This window comes from Lynx canadensis, chromosome E2 (assembly GCF_007474595.2).
Source record: "Lynx canadensis isolate LIC74 chromosome E2, mLynCan4.pri.v2, whole genome shotgun sequence".
Classification (NCBI taxonomy): Eukaryota; Metazoa; Chordata; class Mammalia; order Carnivora; family Felidae; genus Lynx; species Lynx canadensis.
In genome coordinates, this window is record NC_044317.1 from 18,240,256 (window position 1) to 18,257,824 (window position 17,569).

At 38.8% G+C, this 17,569-nt stretch overlaps 1 protein-coding gene across 3 annotated transcripts in view; it reads right to left on the reverse strand.

The window, feature by feature from the left end:
• Positions 1 to 17,569, reverse strand: part of NFATC3 (nuclear factor of activated T cells 3) — a 139,187-nt gene that overhangs the window by 44,122 nt on the left and 77,496 nt on the right. For 2 of the 3 annotated variants that reach the window (XM_030299492.1, XM_030299493.1), the window contains exons 5-8: positions 12,718 to 12,890; positions 8,286 to 8,426; positions 1,491 to 1,546; positions 347 to 473 (exon numbers count right to left, since the gene is read on the reverse strand). In XM_030299492.1, the coding sequence (XP_030155352.1) occupies positions 347 to 473; positions 1,491 to 1,546; positions 8,286 to 8,426; positions 12,718 to 12,890 (497 nt within the window). The remainder of the gene's footprint in view (positions 1 to 346; positions 474 to 1,490; positions 1,547 to 8,285; positions 8,427 to 12,717; positions 12,891 to 17,569) is intronic. The other variant, XM_030299494.1, reaches the window with a different exon arrangement.

Sequence of the window (17,569 nt, forward strand, 5' to 3'; positions counted from 1 at the left end):
TGAACACACTGCCTTCTTGCAGTGTGCTAAGGGCACAAAGGAGTTTCACACATATTCACAAACACCTACCCTTACTGTAGTGTTGGGGATTTCTGGTAGCTCCAGATAAACAGACTTAAAATCAAAATTCAACCTTCTAATCTCCTTATAATAAATAACTACAAAATAACAGCTAATATCACATCTAATATTTAAAGTCTACACAAACTTTACAGACGAGGCATATGTTAGGATTTTTATTGATTACAAGTACTCTATTGTAAACATTCTAATACAGGTTTCATTGAATAACTTTTTATTCATTATGAAAGCAAGCTCTGTGGTAAACCATCACAACTCCCCATACCTGGTGTATAAGTAAAACGTTGAGACTGGCTTTTTTTCCTCTTGCCATTGCAAAGATAAAAGTGCACCTGCACTGCAGCTGTAACTGCTGGGTTATGATATGGAGGAACTTCAAGGACAATGTGAGCCTAAGGAGCATGGAAAGTAGTAAGATTGTGTTACATTCAGAACTAAAAATGAAATGCACCTGCTAAACTCAGCACAACTCATGAGGCTTAACTACCCAGTGTCTCCCATCATAGATCATTATGCACATCAATTGGTCATGTAAGTCATCTGGAGATTTACTCTATGAAACTCTAGTCTCAACAGAGATAAACTCTTGAAAGTAAACCATTAAAGGAGAAATTGCCTTTTAGTCATCCAATTGGGTTTCTAGTTGGAGCAGAAATAAAAACAGTCTTATTATGTACCATGTAGTGAGATATTCTGCACTACCGAATATTACACGTTACTATGTATCTTAACTGGAAGTCTGTCCTGGTTTTCAATCAGGTTTAATGTTTCCTCAGTTGTGTTATAATTTAGATTTCTTACCTTAAATTTGATATTCAGAATGTTCTAAACTAGCAATATAAAAAATTCATTTCCATATAAAAAATAATTTTACATAAGCAGAGTGAAACTGCAATCCTTAATCTAATTTCTCCAGGTCTCTGGAGAGCACTGTGGAAAGTGTTATTCTCTAACCCACAAAAAATTCTGTCTCCATTCCAATCAGGATGAAGGGACCACAGTGTTTAGTGTTGAATCCCGGAAGGCTTAATGCTGAAAAGTTGCAAAAATTGCGCTAAATACACAAACTCCTTAGGGCTTGTTCTCTCCCTATTTTTTCCCATTCTATGTGGGCTTTACTGAATTTGATTTTTTCACTGAATTCAGAGAAATAAACTAATGATAACAGTAGTAAGAACCTTTTAATTTCTCCTTTCCTATACACAAAAAAGGCAAAGACACCAATTGTTTATCTTTCCTAAACTTTAATTTTAGAATAAGGAGAGTACCTATTTCATGTCCAAACTTCTAAAAATTCTAATTTACTTTTCTATTACTCATTAGATAAAAGACTCCTCATCTATAATATAAAGTAGCATTATCCAATGTTCTAAGCTTCTTAAATGTTTCTGAAGAAATAAATTTCTTACCCCTTGACATTTTTCCCGGATTATTTTCCCTTCTACCTCCCACTGAGGTCGTCCATCTATTAAAAGAAACAATTTACAGTTAAAAGTAATTCAAGTCACAAAGTATATAAACAAAATCTAATGTATTTAGTATCACAAGCTTATTGGCAAAGGGAATCTTTTCCTCAATGACTTCCATTATGAAAATAAAATGTGTACCCATGAGAAAAAATGGGGAGAAAGACTTTGGGCTGCCTTAGTTAGCAGGCCTCACAGTTTATTTATGTTTGAAAATCCTCTGAGAGCACCTTCACCAAGTAGTAGCCAACTCCTGCTTGTATGCCTTAGGTAATGGGAAACTCACTCTCTCACCAAGTAACCCATTTGATCTTTGGACAATTGCTGTTCGAAAGCCCTTCAGGACAGATGAAATCTGCCTCCTTCCAGTATCCCACCACTGGTTTAAGAACTACTCTTTGCAGCCCCCCAATCCAAAATATTTTGAGTGGTTTTCTGAGACAGTATTTAAGATGTTTAAAAACAGCTATGTTTGGGGGCCCCGGGTGGCTCAGTCAATTGAGCATCCAACTTTGGCTCAGGTCATGATCTCAGGGTTCATGAGTTCGAGCCCCACATCAGGCTTGCTGTTGTCAACACAGAGCCTGCTTACGATCCTCTGTTCCCTTCTCTCTCTACCCCCACTCACACGCACGCTCTCAAAAAAAAAAAAAAAAAAAAAAAAAAGCCCAGCTATGTTTACATGTGTCTCCTTCTACTGATTAACACCCCCAGTTCTGCATTTACATCTTACACAATATTTAGCCTTCCTGCCCACTCTTCTATGAACACCCCTCCAGTGTGAACATCTCTCTCCAAATGCATCAAGCCTAGAACTGAATAGCCCAGGTGGGAAATGACACAGCATGGTACAGAGTGACTAAGGCTCTAATTTCCACTTTATGTGAAGATGCTGAGTCTGTTAATAAAAGTTTTCTGGGGTAGGTGTGCCTGGGTGGCTCAGTCAGTTGAGCATGGACTTCAGTTCAGGTCATGATCTCGCAGTTCGTGAGTTCGAGCCTTGCATCGGGCTCTCTGCTGTCAGCACAGAGCCCACTTTAGATCCTCTGTCCCCCTCTCTCTATGCCCCTCCCCACTTGCTCTCTCTCAAATATAAAAACATTAAAAAAAAAGTTTTGGGGTAGCTGCACCATGCTGCCTTACACTTAGTGTGTGGTCAGCAAGATTCCCTCAGTCTACTACACTTCCTACTGCCAAGTTCAAACTCCCACGCTGCACTTACCTGGTTTTTCCCCCAACCCTTCTTAGGTTAACTTCTCCCTACAAGACTTGGTTTGCCAGGATCTTTTTAAATACTGACAGTCTTTGAATATATTTGCTAGGCTTTCCAGATTTGTGTCACCTAAAGATCTGGCCAGCACATTTTCTGTCTCTTCATCCCAAGTGAATTGTCACCTGGGGAGAACCCCAACTGCTACTATAGCTCTTACTCCAGTCTGATGTTCAGTACTCTAAAGCATTCTTTTTAAGTCATGAGCATCTGCCCATTGACTAAACCCACATAAGTATCTTCACAGCTTGCAGGACTTCTTCATCTGGTCTGTGAAAACATCAGAAAAGACTCAATCCAATGCCTTCTAAATTGTGACTCTCATTTTTCAGTCCAATAAATAGATAATAGCTAACCCTGTGTATAACAGACACTAGAGACAAATGCTATGTCTACAAAGAAATACAGCTTAGTTCAACAATCGTTTGTTGGGTCCTGACATGCCAGGCACTTTGGGTTACTGAGATAGTGAAGATAAGATACTCTTACCTTCAGTCTATGAAAGGCAAATAAAAACAGTTCATCATAATAAATCGTGGTGGTTTCAATGACTAATAAAGGTGTACTCTAGATATGCCAAGAAGACAGAGTTCAGGGTCCTTACCCTACTCTTGGCATAAGGATAAGAGACAAGGAAGGCTTCCTGAGTTCTTGAACTGAGGCTGAAAAAGAAGGTAGAACTCAAGTGATATGGGTGGAAGGTTGGTCTAGGCCTAAGAGCACAAGCAAAGCCAAGATGGCAAGAAACTACACGACAGAGGAAACCATAAGCAGCTGTGTTGATGGAGTAAAAAGTATGAGGTAGGGAAAAATAAGAAATGAGGCTGAAAAGAAAGGCAACAGATTGTGACCTAAATGCCACATGAAGGGACCTAAAATATGAAGAGATTACTAAAGGTGCTTTCAGAATGGGAGTTACACAGTCACAAACTGCAATCTCATCTGAAACCAGTAATTGTATTAAGTCAAAAGTTCTTAAAGGTAAAGCTCTAGTTAAATGTATTCTATAATGAAACTGCATTATATACATACATATTTATTATATTCCGGCACAAATGAATTTTTTTTTAATGTTTGTTTATTTGAGAGGGAGGGTAAGTGTAGAGAGAGGGGGACAGAGGATATGAAGCGGGCTCTGCACTGACCGCAGAGAACCCGATGTAAATCTCATGAGATTATGACCTGAGCTGATGTCAGACGCTTAACCAATTGAGCCACCCAGGCGTCCCTCAGTGGGTACTTTAAAGTGCGTGTTAGGGGGATTCTAGCTGGCTCAGTTGGTAGAGAATGCGACTCTTAATCTCAGGTTTGTAAATTCAAGCCCCACATTGGGCATGGAGCCTATTTAAAACAAACAAAAAACAAAAACAAAAGAATAAAACACATGTCAGAAGTTTGAAAGAAATAATGTAGTTATAGACAAAGATTTGACCAGCTGATGAAATTTCCTAGAATGAGGGAATATAATGAAAAGAAAGCTGAACCACAGAACCTTGGGAAACATCTATTTTTAAGGGCCAGAAAAATTGATTAAAAAAAACAAAACAAAACAGTGGAGACATTTAAAAATGCGCCAAAAACCAGGTGAGTACAATCACACAAAGGTCAAGAAAGAAAAGAATGTCAAGGAGGAGGGTGGGTAGCTGAGTGTCAAATTTTTAAGTTATGATTTCAATATAATGGAAGTCAAAAGAGTACACAGCAGGTAAGGAAATGGCAGATGGTAGTTGACAGATTACTTGAGAGGCTGGATGATAAATGAAAACAAAATAAAACAACAGCTTATGAGGTTGACAGAGTCAAGGGAAAGGAAATGGTTTAGTATGAAAAGATTTAAACTTACTTAAACTCCAAGAAAATGTATTCGGTGAAAAAAGAGGTAATAAAATCCTAAGAGATAGGCAATGAAAGCAACGTATAGCCTTAAATCTGTAAGTTTCAAAAGGATAAAAAACAAATGAGATTACCATTTAAGAAAAAGAAACCGGGGCACCTGGGTGGCTCAGTAGGTTGGGTGTCCGACTTCAGCTCAGGTCATGGTCTCACAGTCCGTGAGTTCGAGCCGTGTGTCGGGCTCTGTGCTGACAGCTCAGAGCCTGGAGCCTGCTTCTGATTCTGTGTCTCCCTCTTTCTCTGCCCCTCCCCTGCTCTGTCTCTCTCTGTCTCAAAAATAAATAAAAACAAACAAACCAAAAAAAAAAGAAAGAAAAAGAAACATATTGGGGCACCTGGGTGGCTCAGTCGGTTAAGCGTCCAACTTCAGCTCAAGTCATGATCTCATAGTTTGTGAGTTTGAGCCCGGCGTGGGACTCTGTGCTGACAACTTGGAGCCTGGAGCCTGGAGCCTGCTTCAGATTCTGGGTCTCCCTCTCTCTGCCCCTCCCCCAGCTCATGCTCTCTCTCCCAAAAATAAATACATTAAAAAAAAAGAAAAGAAAAAAAAGTGAAAAGAAAAAAAATACAGACACTTGGAAACAGAAAACAAATACACAACTTAAAGGACCAATAAAGCCAAAGTACTATGGAAACACTGACTAAAAAACCAGAGATGGCACAAATAAATAATAGCAGGAATAAATTTTTTAAAAGGGATATAATTCCAGGGGTGCCTGGTGGTTCAGTCAGTTGAGCACCCAACAGTTGATTTCAGCTCAGGTCATGATCCTAGGGTCGTGATCAAGCCCCAGGTCAGGTTCCACGCTGACAGCAAGGAGACTGCTTGGGACTGTTTCTCTCTCTCTCTCCCTCTCTGCCTCTCCCCCTCTCTCCTGCCCGCATGTGCGCTTGCTCCCTCTATAAAAAGGGAGGGGACATAATTCAAATGCAGAAATAGAGTATTATAAGCAAATAAATGTCAACAAATTTGAGAACTTGGGTGAAATAAGTAAAATCCTAGTGTGAAATAATAGGGAAAATATATATTGATCTCTGCCTCTGGCTCCTGGTATAAAGCTCCTAAAATTCTTGTAATTTCCAAGTGGTAAGAAGAACACTAGGAGTACCTTTTGTTTTTATACTTGGTCTTTGACCCCAGTTATGACACACAGAAGTCCTAAATCCCTTGGAATTTCCTGTGATAAGACTATCTTTTGTTCTAAGGAGGTGATTCTTAGTAGGCTCCTGGATGGAGGCTGGTCACTAGAAAGACTTTCAGTTCTACCCCTATTCTCCAGAGAAGGAAGAGGGGCTGGAAATGGAATAGTCAATCAAACCTGTGTGAAGCCTCCATGAAAATTCCAAATGCAGTAGAGTTCAAGGAGCTTTTGGGTTGCTGAACACATGGAGGTGGCTGGGACAGGGGCAATGTCTATAGAGGACACAGACGCTTCACACCCCCTTCCCACATACCTTATTCCATGTATCTCTTTCATCTGGATGTTCATCTGTACCCTCTGATATCCTCTATTATGTAACAAACTGGTAATGGTACCTAAGTGTTTCCCTCAGTTCTGTGAGCCGCTCTACCAAATGATCAAAACCAAGAAGTGAGTCATGGGAGCCTCTGATTTGTAGCCAAGCCAGACAGAAGTGCGTACCTGGGCATCTACTACTTTTGATTGTCATTTCAAGTGACGGGCAGTCTTAAGGGACTGAGCCCTTAACTTGTGGGGTCTGCACTAACTCCAGTTAGTGTCAGAACTGACCTCATTCAGAACACCCAACCCAGCTCATATCAAAGAATCAGCTGATATATGGGAAACCCACACATCTGGTGTCAGAAGTGTTTTGAGTGTGGTAACACTGTGAGAGTAAAGGAGAAACACAGAGTGTGTTTTTCTATTTACCTGGAAAAATAAAAATCATGAAAATTAACTCAAGAAGAAATGGTCCCATACCTATGAAATGGCCCATACCTACTTAAATGGTCCCATACCTCTGAAAAGAATTATATCAGAAATTAATAGTACCACAAAGCCCCCAGCCCAGAAGGTTTCAGAGATGAGCTCAGCCACATGTTCAAAGGAAGGTGAAATTACAGGGCACACACTTGGTAAGTGGGAAAAAATGAGGCACTTTCCCAACTTGCTTTGACATCCAGAATACTATAAGGTAGTAAGGAAATGAAAACTGATTCAATGGGAAAAAGTGGACAAAAACATAAAGACATTACACAAAAAAGGAAACATGAATAATAATCACCTCAATAAGATAAGGAAAATTCAAATCCAAAGTTCAAGATACATTTTACATCTACCAGATTAACAAAATTTAAAAATTATGACATTCTTACCTATGTCTACCAGGTGATAAGAACCAAAATGTTCATGGCCACACTATTGGCTATTGTTTGGTAGTGCCAAAAACTAGACACAGCCCAAAAGTCCAGTAGGAGAGCAGATAATAAATTGTAGCACGTTCATACAGTGAAGCTATATAGTAGTAAAAGTGAATGATCTTCTGTTACGTGGATCGATCTTAAAACATTAATGTTGACTTCCAAAAAAAAGCAATTTTCAGAAGAATACATGAAATGTTATATACATAGCCCAAAACCAGAGAAAACGCATAAAACTATAAAGAAAAGCATGGATTGATTTAGGAGTGGGATCCATTTGGGAAGGGACATCAAAAGGCCTTTCAGAGATAAATGTCTTACTTCTTCAACTGGGCGTCAGGTGTGTGGGTATCTCTTATATTATTCTCATAAAAAGGTATTTCACAATTTTAAAAATGCTTAAAAAATGAGAAGGAATAATAGATGAAAAAATGTTTTAAATACGCTCAGAAAGGTTTTAAACACCCTGAAAGACATAGGATTCTTCTACACTTACAAAAATGAAGATATAATTTATATATTTATATATAAAATACATAAAATTCACCCTTTTAAATTATATAATCAGGAAGTTTTCAGTATATTCACAGAACTGTACAACCACCACCATTATCTAATTCCAGAAACCCTGTGCCCATCAGCACTCTCCACTGATCCCTCCCTCCAACCCCTGGCAACCACTAATCTACTTTGTCTCTATGGATTGCTGATTTTGGATGTTGTGTGCTGAATCCTTTCACTTAGCATGTTTTCAAGGTTCATTCATGTTGTGTTATGAATCAGTACTTTATTCTTTTTTATGGTTGAATAACATCCCATTGTATGGACATCCCCATTTTGTTTAGCCATATAACAATTGATGATTGTTTGGGTTGTTTCCAGTTTTTGGCTATTATGAATAATGTCGCTGTAAGTTTTCTGTGCAACACATCATCAATTCTCTTGAATATATATATATATATATATGAGTAGAAATACTGGGGATTCTTCTACTTTTGAGATACCCTTAATGAGAATTTAACATTTATATGGAAAATTTAAGAAATATATGGCTTATCAAAAAATCTGTGTAAATGATGTTTGTAGCTTTAGAAAAACTATTTTGTTTTTGTCCGTGAAACATGGGAATAATTCATTTTACTCATTTTGCCCCTTATTTTGAAGCCAATCAACTCAAATCTTATGTTATTACCTTGTCCTTTCTCAAGAAAAATGATTTTGGATTCTGGAAGAAAATTAGATCCAGTCACAATCATTTCATGACCTCCATTTACAGAACAACTGTTGATACTGTACTTCTCAATATGAGGAAGTTCTTGAGCAGACCGCTGAGCTGTTTGTTTTTTTTTTTAGGAGTTGAGAAGAAACAAAATATTAGTTTACAATCTTTCATATGTAAATGACAAATTCAAGCTATACAATGAAAATAGAAGCAAACTCTGGGCTTTGAAAATTCAAGACAACGGTAACAAAATCCACTAAAATAACCACATTATTTAGAAAATAAGACTTATTAGATTTGTGATTTCTAAATAATTTTCTTACAATTGTAAAGAAACCAATGACGAAAAATTAATCAATGCTTGCAACTTCATATTGACTCCAAAACATTAATTTCACCCACTTTCCTCTTTTTAGCTTAAGTCTTCAATGTATTTCTTCCCTACAACTGTTAAAATTGATGAATTTAATATAACTATAAAAAGCAAATTAATCCAAACATATGTAATTATACTGCATACAATTAAAAGACAAGTTTCTGAAGGATAAACACAAATTAGCTCTTTCATCAAGAAAATATCCAGGTCAGGGGTGCCTGAGTGGCTCAGTCGGTTAAGCATCCAACTTTTGATGTCAGCTCAGGTCATGATCTCACGGTCAGTTGTGGGATTAAGCTCTCTCCCTCTCTCTCTGCCCCAACCCCTCCCACATGTGAGTGCATGTGCTCTTTCTCTCTCAAAAATAAAAATCATGTTTTTTTAATTCTCTTAAATAAAAAAGAAAGAAAATATCTAGATCATCACCAAGACAACAAGATGCCATTCTGGACAATTTTCCAAATAACTAAATAACTGAAGCATACATGAAGTACACACTAAATTTTTAAAAATGGAAGTAAACGTTTCTACAGTGCACTGCACTTTTCCTTCTAGGGTATGTGAACATAATTTTTAATGCCTCAGAGCCATTCTTTAAATTATCAACTTTTGGGGCGCCTGGGTGGCGCAGTCGGTTAGGCGTCTGACTTCAGCCAGGTCACGATCTCACGGTCCGTGAGTTCGAGCCCCGCGTCAGGCTCTGGGCTGATGGCTCGGAGCCTGGAGCCTGTTTCTGATTCTGTGTCTCCCTCTCTCTCTGCCCCTCCCCCGTTCATGCTCTGTCTCTCTCTGTCCCAAAAATAAATAAACGTTGAAAAAAAAAAATTAAATTATCAACTTTTATAAACAGTACCGTTGGTGCCACCTTTCTCTGATATTGCCTGATTCCAAGTTGTTATATTTTGTGGAGATCCTATTTCTGGATTCTCTTTCTTTATTTCTTTTTTTTAACTGCTTGAGCTTTAAGCTACACATTACAATTCTTTTGAGGGCTTAGGTCCTCTAGGGGTTTCTTGCAAATGCCTAGATAGTTAGGTTTTTCTCTGAATTAAAACAAAAAAAGTGTGGATTATGCTCTCTTCTTCACAGTTGGAAAGTAGGTCTACTTTTCTACTTCCTGGGTGGAAAACTGGTAGCTCTGAGGGTCAGCTGTTTTGTTTGACTAGAACAACATTTTAAAGAAATTTAAACTTGAATGCCTTTAGGAAGCACACATTCTCAGTTCACTGTGGCTCTTATTTCTCCCAACTATTTAAAACCAAGCCACAAAATGTATTTAAATTGGGATCAATGCTCTATTCAAAGAGAATGCTAGGGGCACCTGGGTGGCTCCGTCAGGTAAGTGTCCAACTCTTGGTTTCAACTCAGGTCATGATCTCATGGTTCGTGACTTCAAGCCCAGCATCGGGCTCTGCGATGACAATGTGAAATCTGCTTGGGATTCCCTGTCTCCTTCTCTCTCTGCCCACCCCCCTCTTGCACACACGCATTTGCGCTCTCTCACTCTCTCTCTCTCAAAATAAACAAAAATGAAAAAAAGAGAAAGCTAAAATAGACCCTTTCATAGGACATGGGTCTGGGACTCAGGACCAACTATCACTTGGAAAGTATCAAGCACCAACCTAGATCTCAGAAAATACTTATGTCCCTACTTATGTTCCAAATGACTCACAGAGAAGGGGCATGAAGACAAGCACTGGCTGGCCTAGGAAATACATTAATTCATGTTTTAGATATTTATGGTGGAAACTAGCCATCATGGGTACATTCAAAGTAACAGCAAAACTGTGTTCACCAGGGGAGCCTGGGTGGCTCAGTTGGTTAGGTGTCAAACTTCAGCTCAGGTCACGATCTCAGTCTGTGGGTTCAAGACCCGCATTAGGCTCTGTGCTGACAGCTCAGAGCCTAGAGCCTGCTTTGGATTCTGTGTCTCCCTCTCTCTTTGCCACTCCCCTTCATATATGTGTGTGTGTGTGTGTGTGTGTGTGTGTGTGTATACATATAAACAATAAAAGAAAAAAGAAAGAAAATCCAAAGAAAGTTAATAGTGACTACACCACAGGGTAGTGATTACAAAAGATTTTGCTATTATTCCTTGTACCATTCTGCATTTCTTCTTTTTCCATTCTGTGTTTCTATATTCTCAACAATAATCACATATTAATTTAATAAACTAAAAGAAAAAATAGAAAATCATTTTAGAATAACTTCATCTCAAAAACTCAAACTACTCTATGAACTTAAATTACTTAAATTAACTCTGGGGCACCTGGGTGGCTCAGTCTGTTAAGCTTTCCACTTCTGCTCAGGTCATGATCTCGTGGTTTGTGAGTTTGAGCCCTACATCGGGTTCTCTGCTGTCAGCGTAGAGCCCATTTCAGATCCTCTGTCCCCTTCTCTCTCTGCCCGTCCCCACTCTCAAAAATAAACAAAACAATTGAAAAATTATCTAAATGAACTTTGCTAAAAAATAGAGGCATATATGCTTATATGGGCATAGAAAAGTCTGGCAGGAAAATAAAAACGCTGGCAATGATAGCTGCTTATAAATTTTTTTTCAACATTTATTTTTGAGAGAGAGAGAGAGAGAGAGCACACGTGAGCACGGGATGGGCAGACAGAGAGGGAGACACAGAATCCAAAGCAGGCTCCAGGCCCTGAGCAGTCAGCACAGAGCCGGACACAGGGCTCAAACCCACCAACTGTGAGATCATGACTTGAGCCAAAGTAGGATGCTTAACTGAATGAGCCACCCAGGCGCCCCCCAATAGCTGCTTCTAATAAGGGGAAATAGTTGACCTGGAAATTTGCTTTTCACTCTATATTCTTTTTGAATTTTAGTAAGTACCTGTATTGTCTGTTAAAAATACAAAACTATTTCTATAGTGAATTCTATTACTATGTATTTACTCAGTGATTTCTCAGTTAACTGTGAAATAATAAAGTAATAGTTCAATTTCATAAATAGCAAAAGGAGTCACAGAAAGGTACTACAGTAGGTTTGATCCCAAATAAAGAATGCACGTGTTTAACAGAAATAACATGGTATAATTGAAAGAGTACTAAGAAAACCTGTGTTCTAAGCACAGTTCTGTTACTAACAAGCAAATAAGCTTGCAGGAGTACTTCAGACACTTGTGCCTCAGTTTCCTCCAACACAAAATTAAGACATGAATTGGAACACTTATAAGTCTATGCCCTGAACATCTAAACAGCAGTTTCAATACTACAGTACTACCAGCTAACCTACCAGAGGCCCACAGTTCTCCAGGGTGTAAGTAGGTACATGTTCTAGGGCCTGTTCTCATTTCTTGCCTTTGTAAATCAAGGGAAAAAAGCATTCACTTTCTCAATCTGATGTTGTAAACAGGTTAATGGTTTAAAAAAAAAAAATCCTTTAAGTCTTTATTTAGCTGAGGTGTCAGCTTGCAGAGATAGGCATCTTCCAACAAGGCGGCTCATGTTTTAATGAAACAAAGGTGACCAAGGGATACTTAATCATAGCTTCATTTTGTCCTCAGGTGTCATCAAGCCCACCTTCCTCATTTATAGGTTAAAAAAAAAACTGTGGTCAATGGGGCCCCTAGGTGGCTCAGTTGGTTAAGTATCCAACTTAACCTTAGCCCTGAGGTCATGATCTCAGGGCTCATACCCAGACCCACATCACGCTCTCTGCTGTCAGCACAGAGCCCACTTTGGATCCTCTGTCCCCCACTCTCTCTAGCCCTCCACCCCCCTCTCAAAAATAAACATCAAAAAAACAAAAACAAAAACCTGTGGTCAAGAGAATGTGTTTATAGTCCCACACAACCTATGGTCAAATTATAATGAGAACCCATTTTCTAACTCCAAGATCTGTACTCTTCCCACCTAAACACATAGCTTATTTCCATACAAGAAAATCTCATCAGCTATCCAGACTCTGTGCCTCAGTTTATACTTTTAATCCAAATATTACATTAAAAGCAAAATAGGAAATTGCCTATTATAAACAAAATTTGAAAACATCATCACAAGCTCACTTACAGCACTCAACAGGTATGGAAGCTGTCTGAAGAGAAAGGACTTTTCCATTGGGCTGTGGGATGTGCACACGGAATACAAGTCGTACTCTAGTATTCTTTCTGCCAATATCAGTTTCTCCTTTTCGAAGTTCTATATCTGAATTGCGGAGTTTCAAAATACCTGCACAGTCAATACTAGGGAGAAAAATATACACATTTTATTTGCTTACTGATATTTAATGGTTCCCAACAACTTAGCTAAACGTGGCAGGGAAGAACTATCACTATCTAAAATAAGGTCCAAAAAGAAAGATGTATGATTGCTATTTCAATTCTGAGATTAAAAATGTTTTGAATGACAAAAGTGTAATAATGGTAAGTATGGTAGATTGTCTAAAAAGATGGCTGTCAATTATTCCCCATTCTTGCACCTGCATGCCACTTTTCCCATTAAGAGGTGAAAGCTGGCCTTATGATTTGACAAACAGAATGTAACCAAGTGATGCAGTGTAAGTTATGAGCCCAATATTAAGCCTCTTTTGCTCTCTTGGAGCCCTGAGCCACCATGAAGTCCATCCAGGAAGCTGGAGAGAAAGGCCAAGCCAATCCTCAACTACTCCAGTCACCCCAGACAGCTTGTATGTTCCAAATCCAGCTGAGCTCCCAGCCGAATTTAGGTGCATGAGTGATCTCAGCTGATACCACATGAATAGACCAGCTGAGTCCAGCCAACCCTAAGAATCATGAAAATAATGAACAGTTATTACTTTGAGCCACTAAATTTTGGAGTGCTTTTACAGAACTAGATAAGTAATACAAAGTAAAAAGACCTTAATTCTATGTAAGTAACTAAGCCAGAAAAGATTAACCTGTAGGACTCTAAATCAGTCATTAATAGCATATTTAGACTTTTCTAGTGATAGGTTTATTAGTAAAAACAATCCATCAGGCTAAGATTCTTTTATTTTTAAAGAATACACATATAAGATTAAAGTTTCGGCATTTAGGGTCTAACTTTTCATTATCTTCAAAATGCATTACTTGTATGGCTGCTTAACACACAATCAGGGTAGGAAACAGTACCTACAACATGTGTTTGTTATTCACATATTGAAAGAATAAAGCAAATGGAAAACTAGCAATCAACATCCTAAAGTTTACTCTCCCTTGTGGTATTACTTGTCATCCATCCCTTTGCCTTATCTACCGATAGTCCCAACTCTAGTGCTCAACTGTCCAGAGGCCACAGAAGTTGCTGTAAAGGACAATATGTGTTAGAAAACTAGGTTATCAAGTTAAGAAACAGTAAAGCACAAGAAAGAATCCCAAAGGGTGAATATTTTCACCTTCAGAAAGACACAGGAGAAGAAATTTCCAAAAAAGGAAAACACTCTTGAAAGTATTTGTCATTTATGGATAATGAATTATACTTAATTAATATTGAACAATTGCACTTTAGCTCAAAGCAGTACTGATCAAATTGTATCAAGTAGTGATTATTCATGCTAACATGCCAATGAGCCTTTAGGGGGAAATGCCAGAGATCATCCATTTTATTGAGTTTTGAGGAAAGGTATTTTATTTTATTTAAGTAAACTCTTATGGACATGGGGCTCAAATTCATGGCCTCAAAATCAAGAGTCATGGGGCGCCTGGGTGGCGCAGTCGGTTAAGCGTCCGACTTCAGCCAGGTCACGATCTCGAGGTCCGTGAGTTCGAGCCCCACGTCGGGCTCTGGGCTGATGGCTCAGAGCCTGGAGCCTGTTTCCGATTCTGTGTCTCCCTCTCTCTCTGCCTCTCGCCCGTTCATGCTCTGTTTCTCTCTGTCCCAAAAATAAATAAACGTTGAAAAAAATCAAGAGTCATGTGCTCTACTGAGGAGCCAGCCAGGTGCTGAGAGGGAAGGTATTTTAGCAGAGAGCTAAGTTTCTAAGAGAAGAGTTAGAAGAAGAGTATCAGAAATGACGATCTTAAAGCTCTGCCTATGAATTTCAAGAAAAGATAAGACCAGACCAACAAGAAAACTACACATGTAGGAATAAATCACTATTAATTCTGTTTACAGATACAACTATATTTTATTTATTTTTTTAAGTACGAGTATATTTTAGATCAGAGTATAATAATGCCACATCCGTTTTCATCCAGTTTTAAAAACAGGGAGGAGTTATGAGTAGGATAAGGCAGTAAATACTGGAATCCATACTGAATGGCCAGAAAAACTTCAGGTGTGTGTGTCTCTAAGCTGGGTGGAATGAGAGCAGTAGCTGTGTTTGTTAACTAGAAACAATGATATTTCTGCAGCTTTGTCCTTTCTGGATTTATCCAGGTAGGCAGTATATGCCAGAACTGGTTGGGCAAGGGACATGAATTCTGACTACAACCTATTTCATGTGCTAATAGATGAGAAAAGGAGAAGGTAGATATGTTCAGATCCTACTATTTTTATTTTTTCACCTTATTTGATATGTGAAGCTTTCCCAATTTCTTGAAAATCTTACAAACTCATGTACTCTTTTTAACTGAATTCACTGATTTATACATCACTTTTAAAAGGATGAGGCATTTTACAACATAAATACAAATAAGGTCAAGGAAAAACAGAAAAAAAAATTAAATAGAAGCAACAGGAAATAAATATGTTCCAAATCTAGGGGTATACAAATTACTATACCTGAACTTGACCAAACTTCCCAGAAGCCAAGGCAAAAAGGAAATGTGATAAAGTTTACAGGTCTCTCCTTGTCTGGTAAAGCAAAATCTACCATGTCATCAGCCTTTTCCCTTTAACTTGAAAAGATATTCTCTCTCTCTCTCTCTCTCTCTCTCTCTCTCTCTCTGTGTGTGTGTGTGTAATGACCAAGAGATAATATCTTTAATAGTGGTTTTTCAGATTATGAAGAGTTATTCATATGGATATTTCTTATTCTATCCTTCAAACAAAGTTAAGAAGTATAAGAAGCTTCTGGTGATTTTCTATTTAAATTTAACTTGATTCAAGTCTAGTGCTTTGAACACCCAGAAGAATGAATGGAAACGTGGCCTATAAACCATCTCCTAGGGATCAATTTTATGAGTTCTTAGAAAAAGATGATTCAAAACTGAGTTTTAAATTTCCCTCTGCAGCTACCTGTATATTCATATGCTTTTTTTTAATGTTTATTTATATTTGAGAGAGACAGAGCATGAGAAGGAAGGGGCAGAGAGAAAGGGAGACAAAGAATCTGAAGTAGGCTCCAGGCTCTCTGAGCTGTCAGCACAGAGCCTGACTCAGGGCTTGAACCCACGAACCATGAGATCATGACCTGAGCCAAAGTTGGACGCTTAACTGACTGAGCCACCCAGGCGCCCCAGTATATTCCTATGCTTTTGATTCTAGATGAAAAAGTAAGATCTTAGAGTAAAAGAAACCTACATGCATGCATTTCTCATTCAATGGTTGGCTACCTCACTTATTTGAAAATGGGTCAAGGGGCCATTAAGCGTCAAACTTTGGTTCAGGTCATGATCTCATGGTTCGTGAGTTTGAGCTCCGTACTGGGCTCCATGTTGACAGTGCAGAGCCTACTTAGGATTCTTGCTCTCCCTCCCTGCTCCTCCCTCATTTATGTGTGTGTGTTCTCTCTCTCTCTCTCTCTCTCTCTCTCTCTCTCTCTCTCTCTCCCTGCCTCACTCCAAATAAATAAACTGAAAGAAAGAAAGAAAGAAGAAAAGAGAAAAGAAAAGAAAAGAAAAGAAAAGAAAAGAAAAGAAAAGAAAAGAAAAGAAAAGAAAAAGAAAAGAAAATGGGTCAAATGGATGCCTGGTGGCAGATCACTGTTCTCTTCAAGAAAGAGCTTTGCTCAAGTGGGAAACAAGCACTGGTTGAGATTCCAAAGTTCTTTCTGTATCAGAGAACACAGAAATTTTAAGAGTAGAGACCACTGGGGCGCCTGGGTGGCTCAGTTGGTTGAGCGACCAACTTGAGCTCAGGTCATGATCTCATAGTTCGTGAGATCAAGCCCTGCAATGCTGACAGCTCAGAGGCTGGAGCCTGCTTCAGATTCTGTGTCTCCTTCTCTGTCTCTGTCTCTGCCCCTCCCCCATTCATCCCCCCTCCCCCTTTCTCAAAAATAAACATTAAAAGAAAAAAAAAGAGTAGAGATCATCACGGCTCAGTTAAGCATCCAACTCTTGACTTTAGCTCAGGTCATGATCTCGTGGCTCCTGAGTTCAAGCCCCGCACTGGGCTCACTGACAGTTTGTGGGGCCTGCTTGGGATTCTCTCTCTCCTTCTCTCTCTGCCCCTCCCCTGGGCTCTCTCTCAAAAATAAATAAATAATCTTAAAAAAAAAAAAAAAGAGTAGAGACCATCAGCTAGCTATCTGCTTTGCCTTAAAAGAACTCTGTAGTAGCCCCTGTGTGATGACTTACTGGGTTGGGTTCTCCTGTACTGCCCATTTGAACAAAGCAGGTAAAAATAAGGTTTTTATCTCAATATTAACTTGTCTTTCCCAGTAATAAGTAGGTAACAAGGTAAGTTCTTAAGGCAATTCTTATAATAATATAATTTTATCACAATATTCAGTTTACCTAAAAAGTTATTTAAGTATAAATTTAAAGGAAGAGATCTAGAGACCAAAATCTAATTTTATATAACTGTTCTTGGAATAGCCTGGGACAGATGTTACTGCCATTTTAAGAAAGGTAGTTTGAAACAATTTCTGTAGGGGCGCCTGGGTGGTGCAGTCGGTTAAGCGTCCGACTTCAGCCAGGTCACGATCTCGCGGTCCGGGAGTTCGAGCCCCGCATCAGGCTCTGGGCTGATGGCTCAGAGCCTGGAGCCTGTTTCGGATTCTGTGTCTCCCTCTCTCTCTGCCCCTCCCCCGTTCATG